The sequence below is a fragment of the Chiloscyllium plagiosum genome, unplaced genomic scaffold (assembly GCF_037043375.1).
Source record: "Chiloscyllium plagiosum isolate Xiang-an unplaced genomic scaffold, Cpla_swu_hap1 HiC_scaffold_8, whole genome shotgun sequence".
In the NCBI taxonomy this organism is placed as follows: domain Eukaryota; kingdom Metazoa; phylum Chordata; class Chondrichthyes; order Orectolobiformes; family Hemiscylliidae; genus Chiloscyllium; species Chiloscyllium plagiosum.
Window position 1 is genome coordinate 7076040 of NW_028270146.1, and position 17306 is coordinate 7093345.

The 17306-nt window shown below is 43.0% G+C and overlaps 1 protein-coding gene across 1 annotated transcript in view; it reads left to right on the forward strand.

The window, feature by feature from the left end:
• The window catches only part of LOC122553334 (BRF1 general transcription factor IIIB subunit b), a 476022-nt gene that overhangs the window by 44248 nt on the left and 414468 nt on the right, over positions 1 to 17306 (forward strand). The window contains exon 2 of the mRNA XM_043696898.2: positions 10884 to 10964. Within this exon, the coding sequence (XP_043552833.1) occupies positions 10884 to 10964 (81 nt within the window). The remainder of the gene's footprint in view (positions 1 to 10883; positions 10965 to 17306) is intronic.

The window sequence follows — 17306 nt, forward strand, 5'->3', positions numbered from 1 at the left end:
GCTGCCAGTGTGTAATTTGCCCCAGATACTGCTTACCTACTCCCTCCTGTGTTCTCTGCCTTTTGCTTGACCCCCAGTTAAACATTGTATTGATTTTCAAAATTCTCACCCTTGCTTTTAAATCCCTTCATGGCCTGCTTTGTGCCTCCTTTTTGTAATCTCCTGAAGCTCACATTTCCAGGGGACTTATTTTGACTTCTTGAGCATCGCTAAAAACTGACATGGCCCAGTTTAATTGATGAGCTTGCAACAAATTGCAAGGACATAATGGCCAGATTATTTGTCTCACTGATGTTGTTTGTGGGATAAATATTGGCATTTTGTTGATTCCTGAAGATGTAATCATTCCATTGTTACGACATGGGGCAAACCCCTCTGCTAATGTAAACCCGACACACAGAGAAGTTCAGCTCGCGCCGTAATCTGTTACATTCGAGAGGCAAAGAACTATCCCCGAGGTCACTACTTAAAGTAAAAATTAACAATTCCAAAAGGTAACATTAAACAACAGCTATTTCCAACTCCTTTCTCTGAAACCTATCCTTTACCTCCCACCCTACAATACTGGTCCGATTTTAAAAAAAAATCACATTTCAAAACCAGTCAGCTTTGTCGATTCTCCTTTGTAGATTTTTCTAGCTCAGCTTCGGTCTTCTGCGGCAAAATTTCTTATGAACCGGTACCTTTCAGAAAGCTATTCGGTGAGCAGACTATACTTGTTGGTTTTCTTGGCAGTTTTCCCCCTAACTGTTCAAAATGTCTGGTTTTATACCCCAAAACATCAGATCATTTCATTGGTTTGATATCTCTCTCTCTCTCTCTCTCTCTCTCTCTCTCTCTCTCTCTCTCTCTCTCTGTCTCTCTCTCTCTGTCTCTCGCTCTCTGTCTCTCGCTCTCTGTCTCTCGCTCTCTGTCTCTCGCTCTCTGTCTCTCGCTCTCTGTCTCTCGCTCTCTGTCTCTCTCTCTCTCTCTCTGTCTCTCGCTCTCTGTCTCTCACACACACACACATTGGTAGCAGCTTGGTCTTAAGCTCGGAATTCTGTCCCTGAATTCTTCTCTAAGTTCTTCCTTAAATCCCCTGTTTGGATAGCCTTTTTTGATCCCCTTTCCTATTATATGCTCCTGTTCCATTTTGCAGGGCCCATTTCTATGAAATACTGAGGTGTTTTTCAGAGTTATAGTAATACGGATGGTGATTGTTTAATTGTTCCTGATGAAAGGCTTATGCCTGAAACATCGATTCTGCTTCTCCTTGGATGCTTCCTGAAGAGTAACCCAAGCAGACCCATTCCCCGATCCTATTACTCTACGTTTACCCCTAATTAATGCACCTAATTTACACATCCCTGAATACTGCGGGCAATTTAGCATGGTTTGAGTTGGGGTTTCTGTGTGAATTATCTGAGCCTCCTAATCTTGTTAGATATCATGATAGCAATTCAAGGTTTTCACATGTCCCTGTTTCTGTTAACCACCACCTACCAGTTTCTCTTCCAAACACATACAGGCGTCACAATGAAAATGGGAAAGGTTATTGTGCTGCACTAACAGTGCATACAGACGTCAGGCTTCCAGGTTTGTTTGAATCCCTGGGTTTACTTGTTATAACCTGCAGTGTCTGAAGAGAATGCTGACTGTTCCTGAGTCAGCCAAAACAGTCCAAGTAATTCCATGATATTTTTCTGCACGTATATCAATATCCAAAGTTAATAATGGAGCTTTTGTTTACAATATTGTTTTTTGGGATGTTATTATCAGTGGCAAGGCCAGCCTTCACTATCCAATCCTAATTGCCCTGGAGGTGGTGGTGTTGAGCTGCAGGCCATGGGGATACCAACAGTGCTTTTTAGAAGGGAATTCTAGGATTTTGATCCAGCAACAGTGAAGGAACAATGATATATTTCCAAGGCAGGATGGTGTGGGGTCTGCAGGTGCTGGTATTCCCACTATTTGCCCACTACTTTCTAGAGGGGTAAAGTTGTGGGTTTGGAAGATGTTGTCGAAGGAGCATTGGTGAGTTGCTGCAGTGCAGCTGGTAGTGTACTACCTGCTTTAATTCACCACTGTAACTGCTGGAATGCTTGTGATTGAACCACAAGTTGTTTGCAGACAACAAACCATTCACCTTATTCTAATATATCCATTCAGAAAGGCCGTAGAATTTCACTAACCAAATCTTTCACAATTACTAATTTTGTATCCATCACCCTGCTGACAATCTAATTGTTTATTTTGCCTCCTGCATTCTCAGTGTTCCTCAACTTGCCTTTCATAGAATTTATAGAATTTATACAATGCTGAAAGAGACCATTCAGCTCATCAAGTCTGCACCACCCCTCCGAACAGCAACCCACCCAGACTCTACCCTCCACCCTAGCCCTGTAACCCTGAATTTCCCATGTCTAACCAACCTCGCCTGCATATCCCTGGACACTATGGGCCAATGTTAAGTTTGGTCAATCCATCTAACCTGTATGGCATTTGTACTCTGCGAGGAAACCAGAGCAGCTGGAGGAAACCCACACAAACCAGGAGCACATGCAAACTCCTCACTGATTGGCATGCTTTATTTTTGGTACTGATTGAGGTGAACATTTCAAGCACTGTTTTGTATCTTGCACATATCTAGGTTGCTGCCTGTCACATCTGGCAAGGCTGACAATCCTCAGTTTCTCCACTCTATTCAAGAAGTCAGCCTCTTGTGACTCAAAATGCCTTGCTTTTATCATCTGAGCGATCAGTGGATGAGTTGTCTGACCAGAGAACTGTATGATTCAATTATGACTTCCTCTGAGTTGTACTGTAATGGTTACATACTGCAAAAGAACTGAAAAAGGTTAGGGAAACTCAGCAGGTCTGATTGCATCTTTGGATAGAACCAGAAACTGCATAATGATATAAAAAAAAACCAGAAACAACACATGGTTGACCATAAATATGACCCGGTCAGCCATGTGTTTCAGCCAGGTCCTGCCCTACTGAACTTGGCTACTTACCAACACAACTTCAATACTTTCCATTTGTATAGTCTCCTCTGACTTGCATGAGTCTTCAATGCCTTACTTATTGCAGTTTGCAGAATTCGGGCCCTAATTATTTCTAGTCAAGCTGTCCTGCCATCCTTCGCACAGGTACCCGTGACCCAATCTCTGGCTATTTTTGTAACTAAGTTAGTCCGTGATGGTATAGCTGAGCAAATGTTGGTGTTACCATAACCCAGTTTATATGGATATTTGTATGAACACTTCTATCTTGGTGAGTCATTATACTGCTCTGTAATCAATGAACCATTTAGTTCAGGAAATCTTTTAGATTCTGCAAAGTGGAATAAACCAGCCTGAATGATCACTGGTAATGGTGTCCAGAAATAGGAAGACAAAGAAGAAACCCATTCAACCACACAGAATTCCTTCAAATTTTTCCAGTTCTTTATTGTTAGTTCCACTCCTTTGCTCACCTTGATGGCTACTATCACATTCTCTTCGACATGTTAATATTGACTATGGTTGCAACAGTGGCTTCCAAATCTTAATCATTCATTGCTACTTCCCTTAAATGTCCATCCTTTGATTATCAATTTAGTTTGTTTATGGGATGTAGGTGTCACTAGCTGTGTCTGTGTTTATTGTTCATTTGTACTGTATAGAGGGCAGTTAACAGTCAACCACACTGGTCTGGAGTCATGTCAGCCAGACCAGATAAGAGCAGCAGATTCTCTTCCCTAAAGGATGTTAGTGATCCAGTTGGCTTTTTATGACCATGGACAGTGGTTACATGGTCACAGTTAGGCTGATCTTCTGTACCAGATTTTTGTTGAATCCACATGTTATCACCTGCCATGTTAGAACAACGAACAAAGAAAATTTACAGCCCAGGTACAGGCCCTTCGGCCCTCCAAGCCTGAGCCGATCCAAATCCACTGTCTAAACCTGTCACCCAATTCCTAAGCATCTGTATCCCTCTGCTCCCCACCTACTCATGCATCTGTCCAGATGCACCTTAAATGAATCTATCGTGCCTGCCCCTACCACCTCTGCTGGCAACGTGTTCCAGACACCCACCACCCTCTGTGTGAAGTACTTGCCGCGTGTATCCCTCTTAAACTTTTCACCTCTCACCTTTCACACGTGACCTCTTGTTATTGAACCCTTCACCCTGGGAAAAAGCTTATCTCTATCTACCCTGTCTATGCCCTTCATGATTTTGTAAACCTCAATCAGGTCCCCCCTCAAATCTCCTTTTTTCTAATGAAAACAAACCTAACCTACTCAACCTCTCTTCATAGCTAGCACCTTCCATACCAGGCAACATCCTCGTAAACCTTCTCCAAAGCGTCCACATCCTTTTGGTAATGTGGCGACCCGAACTGTACACCGTATTCTAAATGCAGCCGAACCAATGTCTTGTCCAATTTTAACATGATCTGCCAGCTCTCATACTCAATACCCCGTCTGATGAAGGCAAGACTATCATATGTCTTCTTGACCACACTATCCACCTGTGCAGCATTTGAACCCATGTACCAGAACGTTGTTCTGGGATTCAGTATTGTTAGTCCAGTGACTTTATCACCACATCACTGCCTTTGCTCAATATTGGAACCATTTTTATTTCCAAAGTGCTATTATTGAAATCATTCCTTGTAATTTGAGGAAACAAAAACAGCCAATTTGTGCACAGTAATTTTCCACATGGTAATGTTCAGGCCATGTTTGTTACATTTTGAGCAGGTGAGCTCAACTGCACTTTTAATATTGTGATAAGATTTTTCTTATTTTTGTTTAATTCGGAATTTACACTTCAGTGGTTGGGCCAGCACGGATTGCCCCATTTCTCATTAATCTGAGATGGTGGCCTTCTTGAATCACTGTAGTTCATTTGATATCGGTTCATCCACAATACCATTAGTGATGGAGTTCCAGCACTTCGTCCCAGTAATACTGAAGGAATAATGATATATTTCCAAGTTAGTATGGTGAGTAGCTTGGAGAGGAACTTGTAGGTGTTCTAATCTAGCTCTTGTCCTTGTCCTTGGAGATGATGATGGCTTTAGGTTTGGAAGGTGTTGTCTCAGGAACCTCTGAAGTTCTGCAGTCCATTCTATAACTGATACAGCCATGACTGAGCATCTGTGGTGAAAGCAGTGAATATTGTGAATGTGGTGCCAACCAAGTGAGCTACTTTCAGTCAGTGGCCCTTGCGTCCATGTTATTGATGTGGATTGTAAATAGTTGAGAGCCCAACACTGATTCCTGCGGCATGATACTAGAGTCATAGCACAGAAACAGACCGTTTGGTCCAACTTACTTGTGCTGACTAGACATCCCAATCTGATCTGGTCCCATTTGTCAGCATATGGCCCAGATCCCTCTAAACTTTGCCTGGTCACATGCCCATCCAGATACCTTTTTAAATATTGTAATTGTACCAGTCTCCTCCACTTCTTCTAGCAGTTCATTCCACACACACATACACCATCCTCTGCATGAAAAAGCTGCCCCTTTAATCCCTTTTAAATATTTCCCCACTCATCTTAAACTTATGCCTTCTGGTTTTGGGCTCCATACTCTAGGAGGAAAAGATCTTGTCTATTTACCCTATCCATACCCCTCATGATTTTATAAACCTCTATAAGGTGACCCTTGGCCTCTGATGCTCCAGGGAAAACAGCCCCAGCCTATTCAGTCTCTCTCTATAGCTCAAACCCTCCAACTCCGGCAACATCCTTATAAATCTTTTCTGAACCCTTTCAAATTTAACAACATCCTTCCTGTAGCAGGGAGACAAGAACTGAACACAGTAATCCAAAGGTGGCCTAACCAATGTCCTGTACAGCCATGACATGGTGTCTTAACTCGTATAATCAAGGCACTGACCAATAAAGACAAGCGGGCTAAATGCTGCTGCCTTCGCCCTTCTACTTGCACATTCACTTTCAATGAACTATGTACCTGCACAGTTCCTTCAATGTTGCTGGGTCAAAATCTCTCTTATGACATTGTGGGTCTTCCTACAACGCACGGAATGTAATGGTTCAAGAAAGTACTTCACCACCACCTTCTCAAGGACAGGTAATAAATGATGGCCCAGCCAGTGACACCCACATCCCATGATTCCATATTTTTAAAAAAGATTAAAGTCTGTCAACCCCAGCATGACTTATTTGTCTCTAATATCTGTTTCCTGTTTACCTATAATAGGATTTTCCTAAGTGCCCTTCAGTGCTTTGTCAGGGGTGTTAGCCTGCATTATAGATTCAGGTCATCAATCCGCAGGTTACACTGGTGTGAATGAATGTGGTTTGCTCGCTGAGTGGTGTGAATGCTATGAGGCCTCATCTTTTGAAACTGGTTAGTCATACATGATAGGAACAGACCTTTCTGTCGGATTCGTCGGCACTGACCAGACATCCCAATCTCATCTAGTCCCATTAGCCAGCATTTGGCCCATATCCCTCCAAACCCTTCCTATTCGTATACCCATCCAGATGCCTTTTAAATGTTGTAATTATACCAGCCTCCATCACGTCCTCTGGCAGCTCATTCCACACACGTACCACCCTCTGTGAAAAAGTTTTGCCTTAGGTCCCTTTTAAATTGTTCCCCTCTCACCGTAAACCTATGCCTTCTCGTTTTGGACTCGCCTAGCCTGGGAAAAAAAGACCTTTGCTTTTCACCCTATCCATGTCCCTTATGATTTTATAGACCTCTATAAGGTCACCCCTCAGTCTCCAAAGCTCCCAGCCTTTTCAGTCTCCCTAAAATGAAAACCCTCCAGTCCTGGCAAAACCCTTATAAATCTTCTCTGCATCCTTTCAAGTTTAACAGCAGTTTTGCTCAAGTGTCTGGGTAGTTGTGGCCGAGTGGTTAAGGTGAGGGATTTGGAATTCTTTGGGGCTTCCCTGTGCAAGTTTGAATCCTACCGGCTATGGCTGGGGTGGAGTTTGCTTCCGATTTTGGGGGGCGGCATAGTGGATCACAGGTTCAATTCCCCCCTTGGGCAACTGTCTATGTGGAGTTTGCACATTCTCCACGTGTCTGCATGGGTTTCCTCCGGGTGCTCTGGTTTCCTCCCACAGTCCAAAAATGTGCAGGTCAGGTGAATTGGCCAGGCTAAATTGCTCGTAGTGTTAGGTGCATCGGGCTAATGTGGCGAAATGCGTCTGGGTGGGTTAGTCTTCGGAAGGTTGGTGTGGACTTGTTGGGCCAAATGGCCTGTTTTCAAACTGCAGAGAATCTAATCTAACATCCTTCCTGTAAATGACCAGAATTGAACGCATTATTTCAAAAGTAACCTCACCAATGTCCTGTCCAGTCACAACATGACATCCCAACTTCCAAATCCAGTGTTCTGACCAATGAAGGCAAGCATGCCAATCACCACCTATGTCTTCACTTTCAAGGAACTACGTACCTATACATTGTTTGGCAACATTCCCCAGGGCCTTATCATTAAGTGTATAAGTCCTGCCCTGGTTTACATTACCAAGATGCAACACTTTTACATTTAGCTAAATTAAACTCCATCTGTCATTCATTGGCCCATCTGATCAAGGGTGCGTAGTATACAGTTAACCATTGTTGGTCACAGGCCTCCAGTCTGAAAAACAACCCTCTATCACTATGCTGTGACTCCTAACTTTAAATTAATTTTGTAAACTGATTGGCTGTCTTCCACCCTGACTCCATGTGATCTAATTGCTAACCAGTCTATCATGGGGAACATTGTTGGACGCTTTGCTGAATCACATGTAGACAACGGAGCAGGAAGTGAGGACTGCAGATGTTGGAGATAAGAGACAAAAAGTGTGTGCTGGAAAAGCACAGCAGGACAGGCAGCATCAGAGGAGCAGGAGAATCAATGTTTTGGGCATAAGCCCTTCATCAGGAATGTGAGGCCACACTTTTTGACCCCCAAATAGACGCTGTCTATTGCTCTGCTTTCATCACTCATCTTGGGATAAAGGGGTCATATTTAGGAGGGCAGCAGGTGATTCAAGGAGCTCCAGAGGGGGTGTTAGGACCACAACTATTTATGTTAAACATTAATGATCTGAATGAAGGAACTGAGGGCATTGTTGCTAAGTTTGTAGATGACACAAAGATAGGTAGAGGGACAGATAGTGTTGAGGATACAGGGAGGCTGCAGAAGGATTGGAGTGTGGGCAAAGAACTGGCAGATGGAAAACATTATGTATGAGGTTAAGCACTTTGGTAGGAAGAATAGAGACGTAGACTATTTTTTTAAATGGGAAAGCTTTCAGAAATCTGAAACACAAAGGAACTTGAGAGTCCTTATTCAAGATTCTCTTAAGGTTAGCATGCATGTTCAGTTGGCAATTAGGAAGGCAAATGCAATGTTTGCATTCATTTTAAGAGGGCAATAATACAAGAGCAGAAATGTCATACTGAGATTGTAAAAGGCTCTGTTCTGACCACATTTGGAATACAGTATTGTGAACAGCTTTTGGCTTTGTATCTCAGGAAGGATATGCTAGCATTAGAGGGATCTAGAGGAGGCTTACAAGAATGATCCTGGGGTTGAAGGTCTTGTCATATGAGGAGCGATTGAAGACTGTGGGTCTGTACGTGATGACAGAGCAATGAGAGGTGTTCTGATTCAAACTTAGACAATACTGAGAGGCCTGGATGCAGTAGACATGGAGAAGATATTTCCACTTGTAGGAGAGATTAAGACCTGATGGCACAGCCTCAGGGTAAAGGGATGATGCTTTCGAACTCTCCCTTTCAGGCTCTCCCTGTCCACCCTATCTAACCCCCTGATTATCTTCTATGTCTCTATTAAGTCACCTCTCAATCTTCTTCTCTCTAACGAGAACAGCCTCAAGGCCCTCAGCCTTTCCTCGTAAGACATTCCTTCCATTCCAGGCAACATCCTAGTAAATCTCCTCTGCACCCTTTCCAAAGCTTCCACATCCTCCTTATAATGCAGTGACCAGAACTGTACACAATACTGTGGCTGTACCAGAGCTTTGTACAACTGCAGCATAACCTCCTGGTTCTGGAACTCAATCCCTCTATTAATAAAGGCCAAAACACTGTATGCCTTCTTAACAACCCTGTCAATCTGGGAGGCAACTTTCAGGGATCTGTGTACATGGACACCGAGATCTTTCTGCTCATCTGCACTCCCAAGATTCTTACCATTAGCCCAGTACTTTGCATTCTGATTACTCAGTCCAAAGAGTATCACCTCACACTTGTCCACATTAAACTCCATTTGCCACCTCTCAGCTCAGCTCTGCATCCTATCTATGTCTCTCTGCAACCTACTACATCCTTCGTCACTATCCACAGCTCCACCGACCTTAGTGTCATCCGCAAATTTACTAACCCACTCTTCTAAGCCCTCATCCAGGTCATTTATAAAAATGACGAACAGCAGTGGACCCAACACTGACCCTTGTGGTACGCCACCAGTAACTGGACACCAAGATGAATATGCTGAAAATGTGTTGCTGGAAAAGCACAGCAGGTCAGGCAGCATCCAAGGAGCAGGAGAATCGACGTTTCGGTCATGAGCCCTCATGCCCGAAACGTCGATTCTCCTGCTCCTTGGATGCTGCCTGACCTGCTGCGCTTTTCCAGCAACACATTTTCAGCTCTGATCTCCAGCAGCTGCAGTCCTCACTTTCTCCACCAAGATGAAAATGTTCCATCAACTACAACCCTCTGTTTTCTTTCAGCAAGCCAATTACTGATCCAAACTGCTTTGTCTCCCACAATCCCATTCCTCCGCATTTTGTATAATAGCTTACTGTGGGGAACCTTATCGAACACCTTGCTGAAATATGATTTCTGAAGAATCTTAATATGAATTTGGGTGGGAAAGTTAGACATGAGGGAGAAACAAGGACGCTACAGAAGAGTTTAGATAGGTCAAGTGATTCAGTGAAAATGTGTAGGATGTGAGAAACTGTCCACTTTGATAGGGAAAATGAAAGAAAAAAGGAGAATATTGTTAAAACTGGCATTCATGGTGAGCTGGTTGCACATGTAGATTAATCACAAAGTTTGCATGCAGATTCAGCAAGCAGTTGGGAAGGCAAATTGGATGTTGATTTTAATTACAAAACAGTTATAGCATAGGAATAAAATGAGTGGTTTTGAAACTATGTAAAGCCTTGAGATCACATTTGGAGTATTGTGTAGTACCCAGGGTAATTAACAATGAGTAATGCTGGCCCACCTAGTAAAGCCCTCATACCCTGAATGAATATAAAAATGTACTGTGTGATTGCCTCATTCAATGAACGATTTCCTGAAAGGGTTTTTACAGGTTTACCACATTGATTGCTGAACCAGGGAGAGGTTAGGAATGATTTGAGTAGGTTAAGCCAATATTTCCTGGAGATTAGAAAAGTAGGAGACAACATTGTTGGAGCAGGTAAAGTTGTTATAGGGCTTGTTGGGCTGGATGCTGACAGGCTGTTTAATTGAATCTCTAACACGGGTCACCCTCTCGGGGTAAGGGGCTATTCTTTTACGTTTGGGATGATGAGAAATTTCAAGGTTGAAATTCTCTGGATGACCACAGCTTGCTTGAGTGGCCATTGAGAGAGTTTGACATTTTTAGATGGGCGATGATGAGAAAAGGTGAAATTGAGATTGAAAATCAGTCATGATCATATTGATTCACAGAGCAAGCTGTAAGGATCAAATAGCCTCCACTGCTTAGTCTCTGTTGAACTTAGTAGTGTGCTCACACTGTCCACAGCTGTTCCCACTGCCCATGCTTCTTAATATTTCTTCATACAGTCTGTCCTTTGTCAACATGGTAACCTTAGTTTTACATCCTTCTAAAAAAATCATACTTTAGTACTTTTTGTTCATTCACTTTGATTCTGAACTTTTATATTCCAGGTGCTGGTAAAGCTCCATCGCTGGGAACAGGGTTCCACACCAACCTTGGGAAGGAGTCACGTGCACAGACTTTACAGAATGGTAAATGAGCAACAATTTTGACTTTTAGATGTCCTTGACTTGTCTTTTTCTTTCTTCCAGAACTGTTCATTGATCGTTTAATTAGAATGCTGTTTTAACATTGAATTTGTGCAAATGACATGAAGTTAGTGCAGTTGTGAATAGAGAAGAAGGTTATCAAAGGATACAGCTGGATGCAGAGTAGTTGGAAAGTTGCACAGAGAAATGACAGATGGAGTTTATTCCAGCCAACTGTGAGGAGATGCATCTTGGGAGGTCAAATGCAAGAGGAAGTTCTTCAGTAACTGGCAGAACCTTTAGCAGCATTGATGTACAGAGAGATTACATTACATTACATTACATTACAGTGTGGAAACAGGCCCTTCGGCCCAACAAGTCCACACCGACCCGCCGAAGCGTAACCCACCCATACCCCTACATTTACCCCTAACCTAACACTACGGGCAATTTAGTATGGCCAATTCACCTGACCTGCACATCTTTGGACTGTGGGAGGAAACCGGAGCACCCGGAGGAAACCCACACAGACACAGAGAGAACGTGCAAACTCCACACAGACAGTCACCTGAGGCGGGAATTGAACCCGGGTCTCTGGCGCTGTGAGGCAGCAGTGCTAACCACTGTGCCACCGTGCCACCCCAGATCTTGGGTGCAAGTCCATAGCTCCCTGTATGTGGAAGCACAAGTGGATAAGCTGATAAATAAGGCATGTGACAAGCTTGTCTTCATTGGTCAGAATGTTGTGTATAAACGTTGGCAAGTCATGTTGCAGCTGTGTAAGATTTTAAGTTAGGCCACATTTGGAGTAGTGTGTGCAGTAACTGTTGCCACTCTATGTGAAGGATGTGGAGGTTTTGGAGACGGTGCAAAAGAGATTTACCAGGATCTTGCCCAGATTGAAATGTGGTAGGTATAAGAAGAGGTTTGGATTGTCTTTACTTGGATTGTTTTTATTGGAACATCAGAGGCTGAAGAAGGACCTGATCGAACTGTAGAAAATTGAGAGGCATAGACAGTGGAAAATTGGAATCTTTTTCCCAGGGTGGCAATATCAAATAATAGGGAGCGTAGGGGGCCTAAGGTGAGGGTGGGAAAGTTTAAGGAAGATTGCCAGGCAATGTTTTTTCAAATAAACTTGTTGGACTATAATCTGGTGTTGTGTGATTTTTAAGAAGCATTTAGAAGGCAGAGAATATAGATTGATTAGAGGGGACTATATACAGGCAAATGTGATTAATTTAGAATGGCATCATGGTTGGTGGAGACATGTTGAACTGAAGGGCATTTTCCTGTGCTAAATGTTCAGGGTTCTGTGTTTTGTTTTCCAATGTGATAGAGTCCTGGATGCACATAAATACTGAGGTTACCTTTCACTTTGACTGCAGTCTGTAGAGTGTTCTCTCAGTCTCTAATTGAATGAACTGACATTCGTATACGTCCCTTGTGGAATTAAGGCAAATTTGTTTTTTCATGGGTAGTGTGTTGTCACAATTCCAGTTGCTAGACTCCTGATTCTGTTCATTGAACAAATCTTTATCGTGTACAATACACTTCCATTGTGGACAGATTTAGAAAACTGATCCTGTGCTTTTTTTAAAAAACTCTAAATATTTTGCATCCTTCAATCTAACAGGAAGTGATTTCTGTATGTGCACTGGCAGTTGTATCATGTGTTCTAAGTTTTGTCTATTTGTAATCTATTTATAATAATCTATGTGCATTTACTAACATTTCCAGTCCTGTCCATCAATCCACTCAAAACATGAAGCCTAGACTTGTCTCCCCAAAATACTGTGGATGGTGGGAGTTTGTTGAAATGTTACCCTCTGCAGATGGTAGATTTTTTTAAATGCGTGAGTAGCAATGAAATGGAATGAAGTAAATAAATTGAATTAGGGTACGGGAAGCCATTGATCTAATTGAGTAGTAGAACAGGCATCCCGTGTTCATAAGCTAATTTGTTACATCACTGGAACAAAGAGATGATCTGCGCTGATTTTAAAAATTGTGTTCTCATGGCTGATGTTCACTGAGACAGCCCCAGGGCCTTGACAGCAGGAGAGGTTGATATTCTCAAGCTGGTAATAGGACCTGTAGGGTTAATCAGGCTCCTGCAGCTCCTTAAAGTGTAAGTGTTTGCCCTACCATTTAAGGCCATTTCTTTTCTGTCACTAGATAGCAATATCACAAGATAATTATGGTCAAGGAAACCTATGAAAGAAAGACTTGTATTTGTACAATTATGTTGTACTTTACAGCTTGTTGAAATACATTTGAAGTGTATTCCCTGCTGTAATGTCTGAAATACAGCAACCAATTTGCACATAGCAAGATTCCATAAATGGCAATATAATCATGAGCAAATATTTGTTTTAATGATGATGAATAAATATTAACCAATGGAGAAGCCAGTCAATTGGAGACAACTCCTCTGCTCAACAAAGGGCGAGGTCACATTAGATTTGGCATTGGGTAATGAACCTGGCCAGGTGTTAGATTTGGAGGTAGGTGAGCATTTTGGTGATAGTGACCACAATTAGGTTGTGTTTACTTTAGTGATGGAAAGGGATAGGTAATTTGCACGGTTTGTGAAAGTTTGTAGCTCAGGTTGAGGTTTAGGGTGTAGGTTGGAATAGGCCACTGTTGGAATATTGCAAGAGTGCCAGGCCTCTAGGAATCCTCTCAGAAAACAGAGGAGAACTACCTATACAATGTATTCAAGATGAACGGATACTCAAAAAATATAGTCTGCAGATTCCTCAGGAACAAACCACGACAAGCAGACCAAACACAGCCAGAAACCCTAACCACCTAACCATACATCAAAGAAGTTTCAGAAATGACAGCCAGGCTACTAAGACCCCTCGGAATCCTAGTAACAAACCCAGCAACACCCTCAAACAAAAACTAACAAACTTAAAAGACCCAGTACAACTCATGGACAAAACCAACGTCGTCTACAAAATTCCATGCAAGGACTGCCACAAACACTATGTAGGACAAACAGGAAGAAAGTTAGCCACCAGGATACACGAACACCAGCTAGCCACAAAAAGACACAACCTCCTCTCCCTCGTAGCCCTACATATGGAAGAAAAAAACCACCATTTTGACTGGGACAACACATCTATCCTGGAACAGGCTAAGCAAAGACATGCCAGAGATCTCCTAGAGGCCTGGCACTCTAACCACAACCCTCCTGATGAAGGGCTTTTGCCCGAAATGTCGATTTCGCTGCACCTTGGATGCTGCCTGAACTGCTGTGCTCTTCCAGTACCACTAATCCAGACTCCAACCACAACGCCATAAACAAACACAGAGATCTAGATACCATCTATCAACCCCTCAGAAAACGAACAGGAAATGACATCACCACAAACCCCAGGAATCCCATCCTGGACAAACATATAAATAGAAAGCAGGAGACAACAGCTTTGCTTCACTTGGAGGTCGCCACTGATGATGTTACCTAGCCAGGTAATGAAACGTCTGGATATCAAACCTACAGCTCAGCGAGCAAACCCACACCCTAAGGGATAGGTATATACACCGCAGGGCAAGAGTTATAGCTCAGGGAAAGGCAATTAGAATGCGATTAGGCAAGATTTAGGATGGGGAAGGAGACTGCAGGGATGGGCACAATTGAAATATGGAGCTTATTTAAGAACAGCTACTGTGTGGCCTTGCTAAGTATGTACCTGTCAGGCATGAAGTAGTCGAGTGAGGGAGTGTGGTTTACTAAAGAAGTTGTATCTCTTGTCATCGAGATATAGAGATGTACAGCATGGAAACAGACCCTTCGGTCCAACCCGTCCATGCCGACCAGATATCCCAACCTAATCTAGTCCCACCTGCCAGACCCGGCCCATATCCCTCCAAACCTTTCCTATTCATATACCCATCCAAATGCCTCTTAAATGTTGCAATTGTACCAGCATTTCCACCACTTCCTCTGGCAACTCATTCCATGCATGTACCACCCTCTACGTGAAAAAGTTGCCCCTTAGGTCTCTTTTATATCTTTCCCCTCTCACCTTAAACCCATGCCCTCTAGTTCTGGACTCCCCCACCCCAGGGAAAAGACTTTGTCTATTTATCCTATCCATGCCCCTCATAATTTTGTCAACCTCTATAAGGTCACCCCTCAGCCCTCTCTCCAGGGAAAACAGCCCCAGCCTGTTCAGCCTCTCCCTATAGCTCAAATCCTCCAATGCTGGTCACATCCTTGTAAATCTCTTCTGAACCCTTTCAAATTTCACAACATCTTTCCGATGGGAAGGAGATCGGAATTGCACGCAGTATTCCAACAGTGGCCTAACCAATGTCCTGTACAGCCGCAATATGACCTCCCAATTCCTGTACTCCATACTCTGACTAATAAAAGAAAGCATACCAAACACCTTCTTCACTATCCTATTTAACTGTGACTCCACTTTCAAGGAGCTATGAACCTGCACTCCACAGTCTCTTTGTTCAACAACATTCCCTAGGACCCTACCATTAAGTGTATAAGTCCTGCTAAGATTTGCTTTCCCAAAATGCGGCACCTCACATTTATCTGAATAAAACTCCATCTGCAACTTCTCAGCCCATTGGCCCATCTGGTCCAGATCCTGTTGTAATCTGAGGTAACCCTCTTTGCTGTCCACTACACCTCCAATTTTGGTGTCATCTGCAAACTTACTAACTGTACCTCTTATGCTCACATCCAAATCATTTATGTAAATGACAAAAGGTAGAGGGCCCAGCACCGATCCTTGTGGCACTCCACTGGCCACAGGCCTCCAGTCTGAAAAACAATCCTCCACCACCATCCTCTGTCTTCTACCTTTGAGCCAGTTCTGAATCCAAATGGCTAGTTCTCCCTGTATTCCATGAGATCTAACCTTGCTAACCATTCTCCCATGGGGAACCTTGTATTACTGAAGTCCATATAGATCACATTTACCGCTCTGCCCTTTTCAATCCTCTTTGTTACTTCTTCAAAAAACTCAATCAAGTTTGTGAGACATGATTTCCCATGCACAAAGCCATGTTGACTATCCCTATTCAGTCCTTGCCTTTCCAAATATATGTACATCCTGTCCCTCAGGATTCCCTCCAACAACTTGCCCACCACTGATGTCAAGCTATGGTTCCCTGGCTTCTCTAGTGGCACCACGTTAGCCAACCTCCAGTCTTCCGGCACCTCACCTGTGACTATCTATGATACAGATATCTCAGCAAGAGACCCAGCAATCGCTTCTCTAGCTTCCCACAGAGTTCTAGGGTAGACCTGATCAGATCCTGGGGATTTATCCACTTCTATGCGTTTCAAGACATCCAGCATTTCCTCCTCTGTAATATGGACATTTTGCAAGGTGTCACCATCTATTTCGCGACTTTCTATATCTTTTATATCCTTTTCCACAGTAAATACTGATGCAAAATAGCCCCATCTCCTGTGGCTCTACACAAAGGCTGCCTTGCTGATATTTGAGGAGCCCTATTCTCTCCCTTGTTACATCTGCCCCGAATCAGCTTTTGAATGTTCTTGCCTAATACCATCAAAATTGTCCTTTCTCCAATTTAGAACTTCAACTTTCAGATCTAGTCTATCCTTTTTCATCACTATTTTAAATCTAATAGAATTATGCTCGCTGGCCCCAAAGTGCTCTCCCACTGACACCTCAGTCACCAACCCTGCTTTATTTCCCAAGAGTAGGTCAAGTTTTGCACCTTCTCTAGTAGGTACATCCACATACTGAATCAGAAAATTTTCTTGTACACACTTAACAAATTCCTTTCCATCTAAACCCTTAACACTATGACTGTTCCAGTCGATGTTTGGAAAGTTAAAATCTCCTACCATAACCACCCTATTATTCTTACAGATAGCTGAGATCTCCTTACAAGTTTGTTTCTCAATTTCCCTCTGACTATTGGGGGGGGTCTATAATACAATCCCAATAAGGTGATCAGCCCTTTCTTATTTCTCAGTTCCACCCAAATAACTTCCCTCGATGCATTTCCAGGAATATCCTCCCTCAGCACAACTGTAATGTTATTCCTTATCAAAAATGCCACTCCCCCTCCTCTCTTGCCTCCCTTTCTATCTTCATGTAGCATTTGTATCCTGGAACATTCAGCTGCCAGTCCTGCCCATCCCTGAACCATGTTTCTGTAATTGCTATGATATCCCAGTCCCATGTTCCTAACCATGCCCTGAGTTCATCTGCCTTCCCTGTTAGGCCCCTTGCATTGAAATAAATGCAGTTTAATTTATTAGTCCTACCTTGTCCCTGCCTGCCCTGACTGTTTGACTGGCTTCTGTTCTCAACTTTACCCGTCTCAATTGATCTC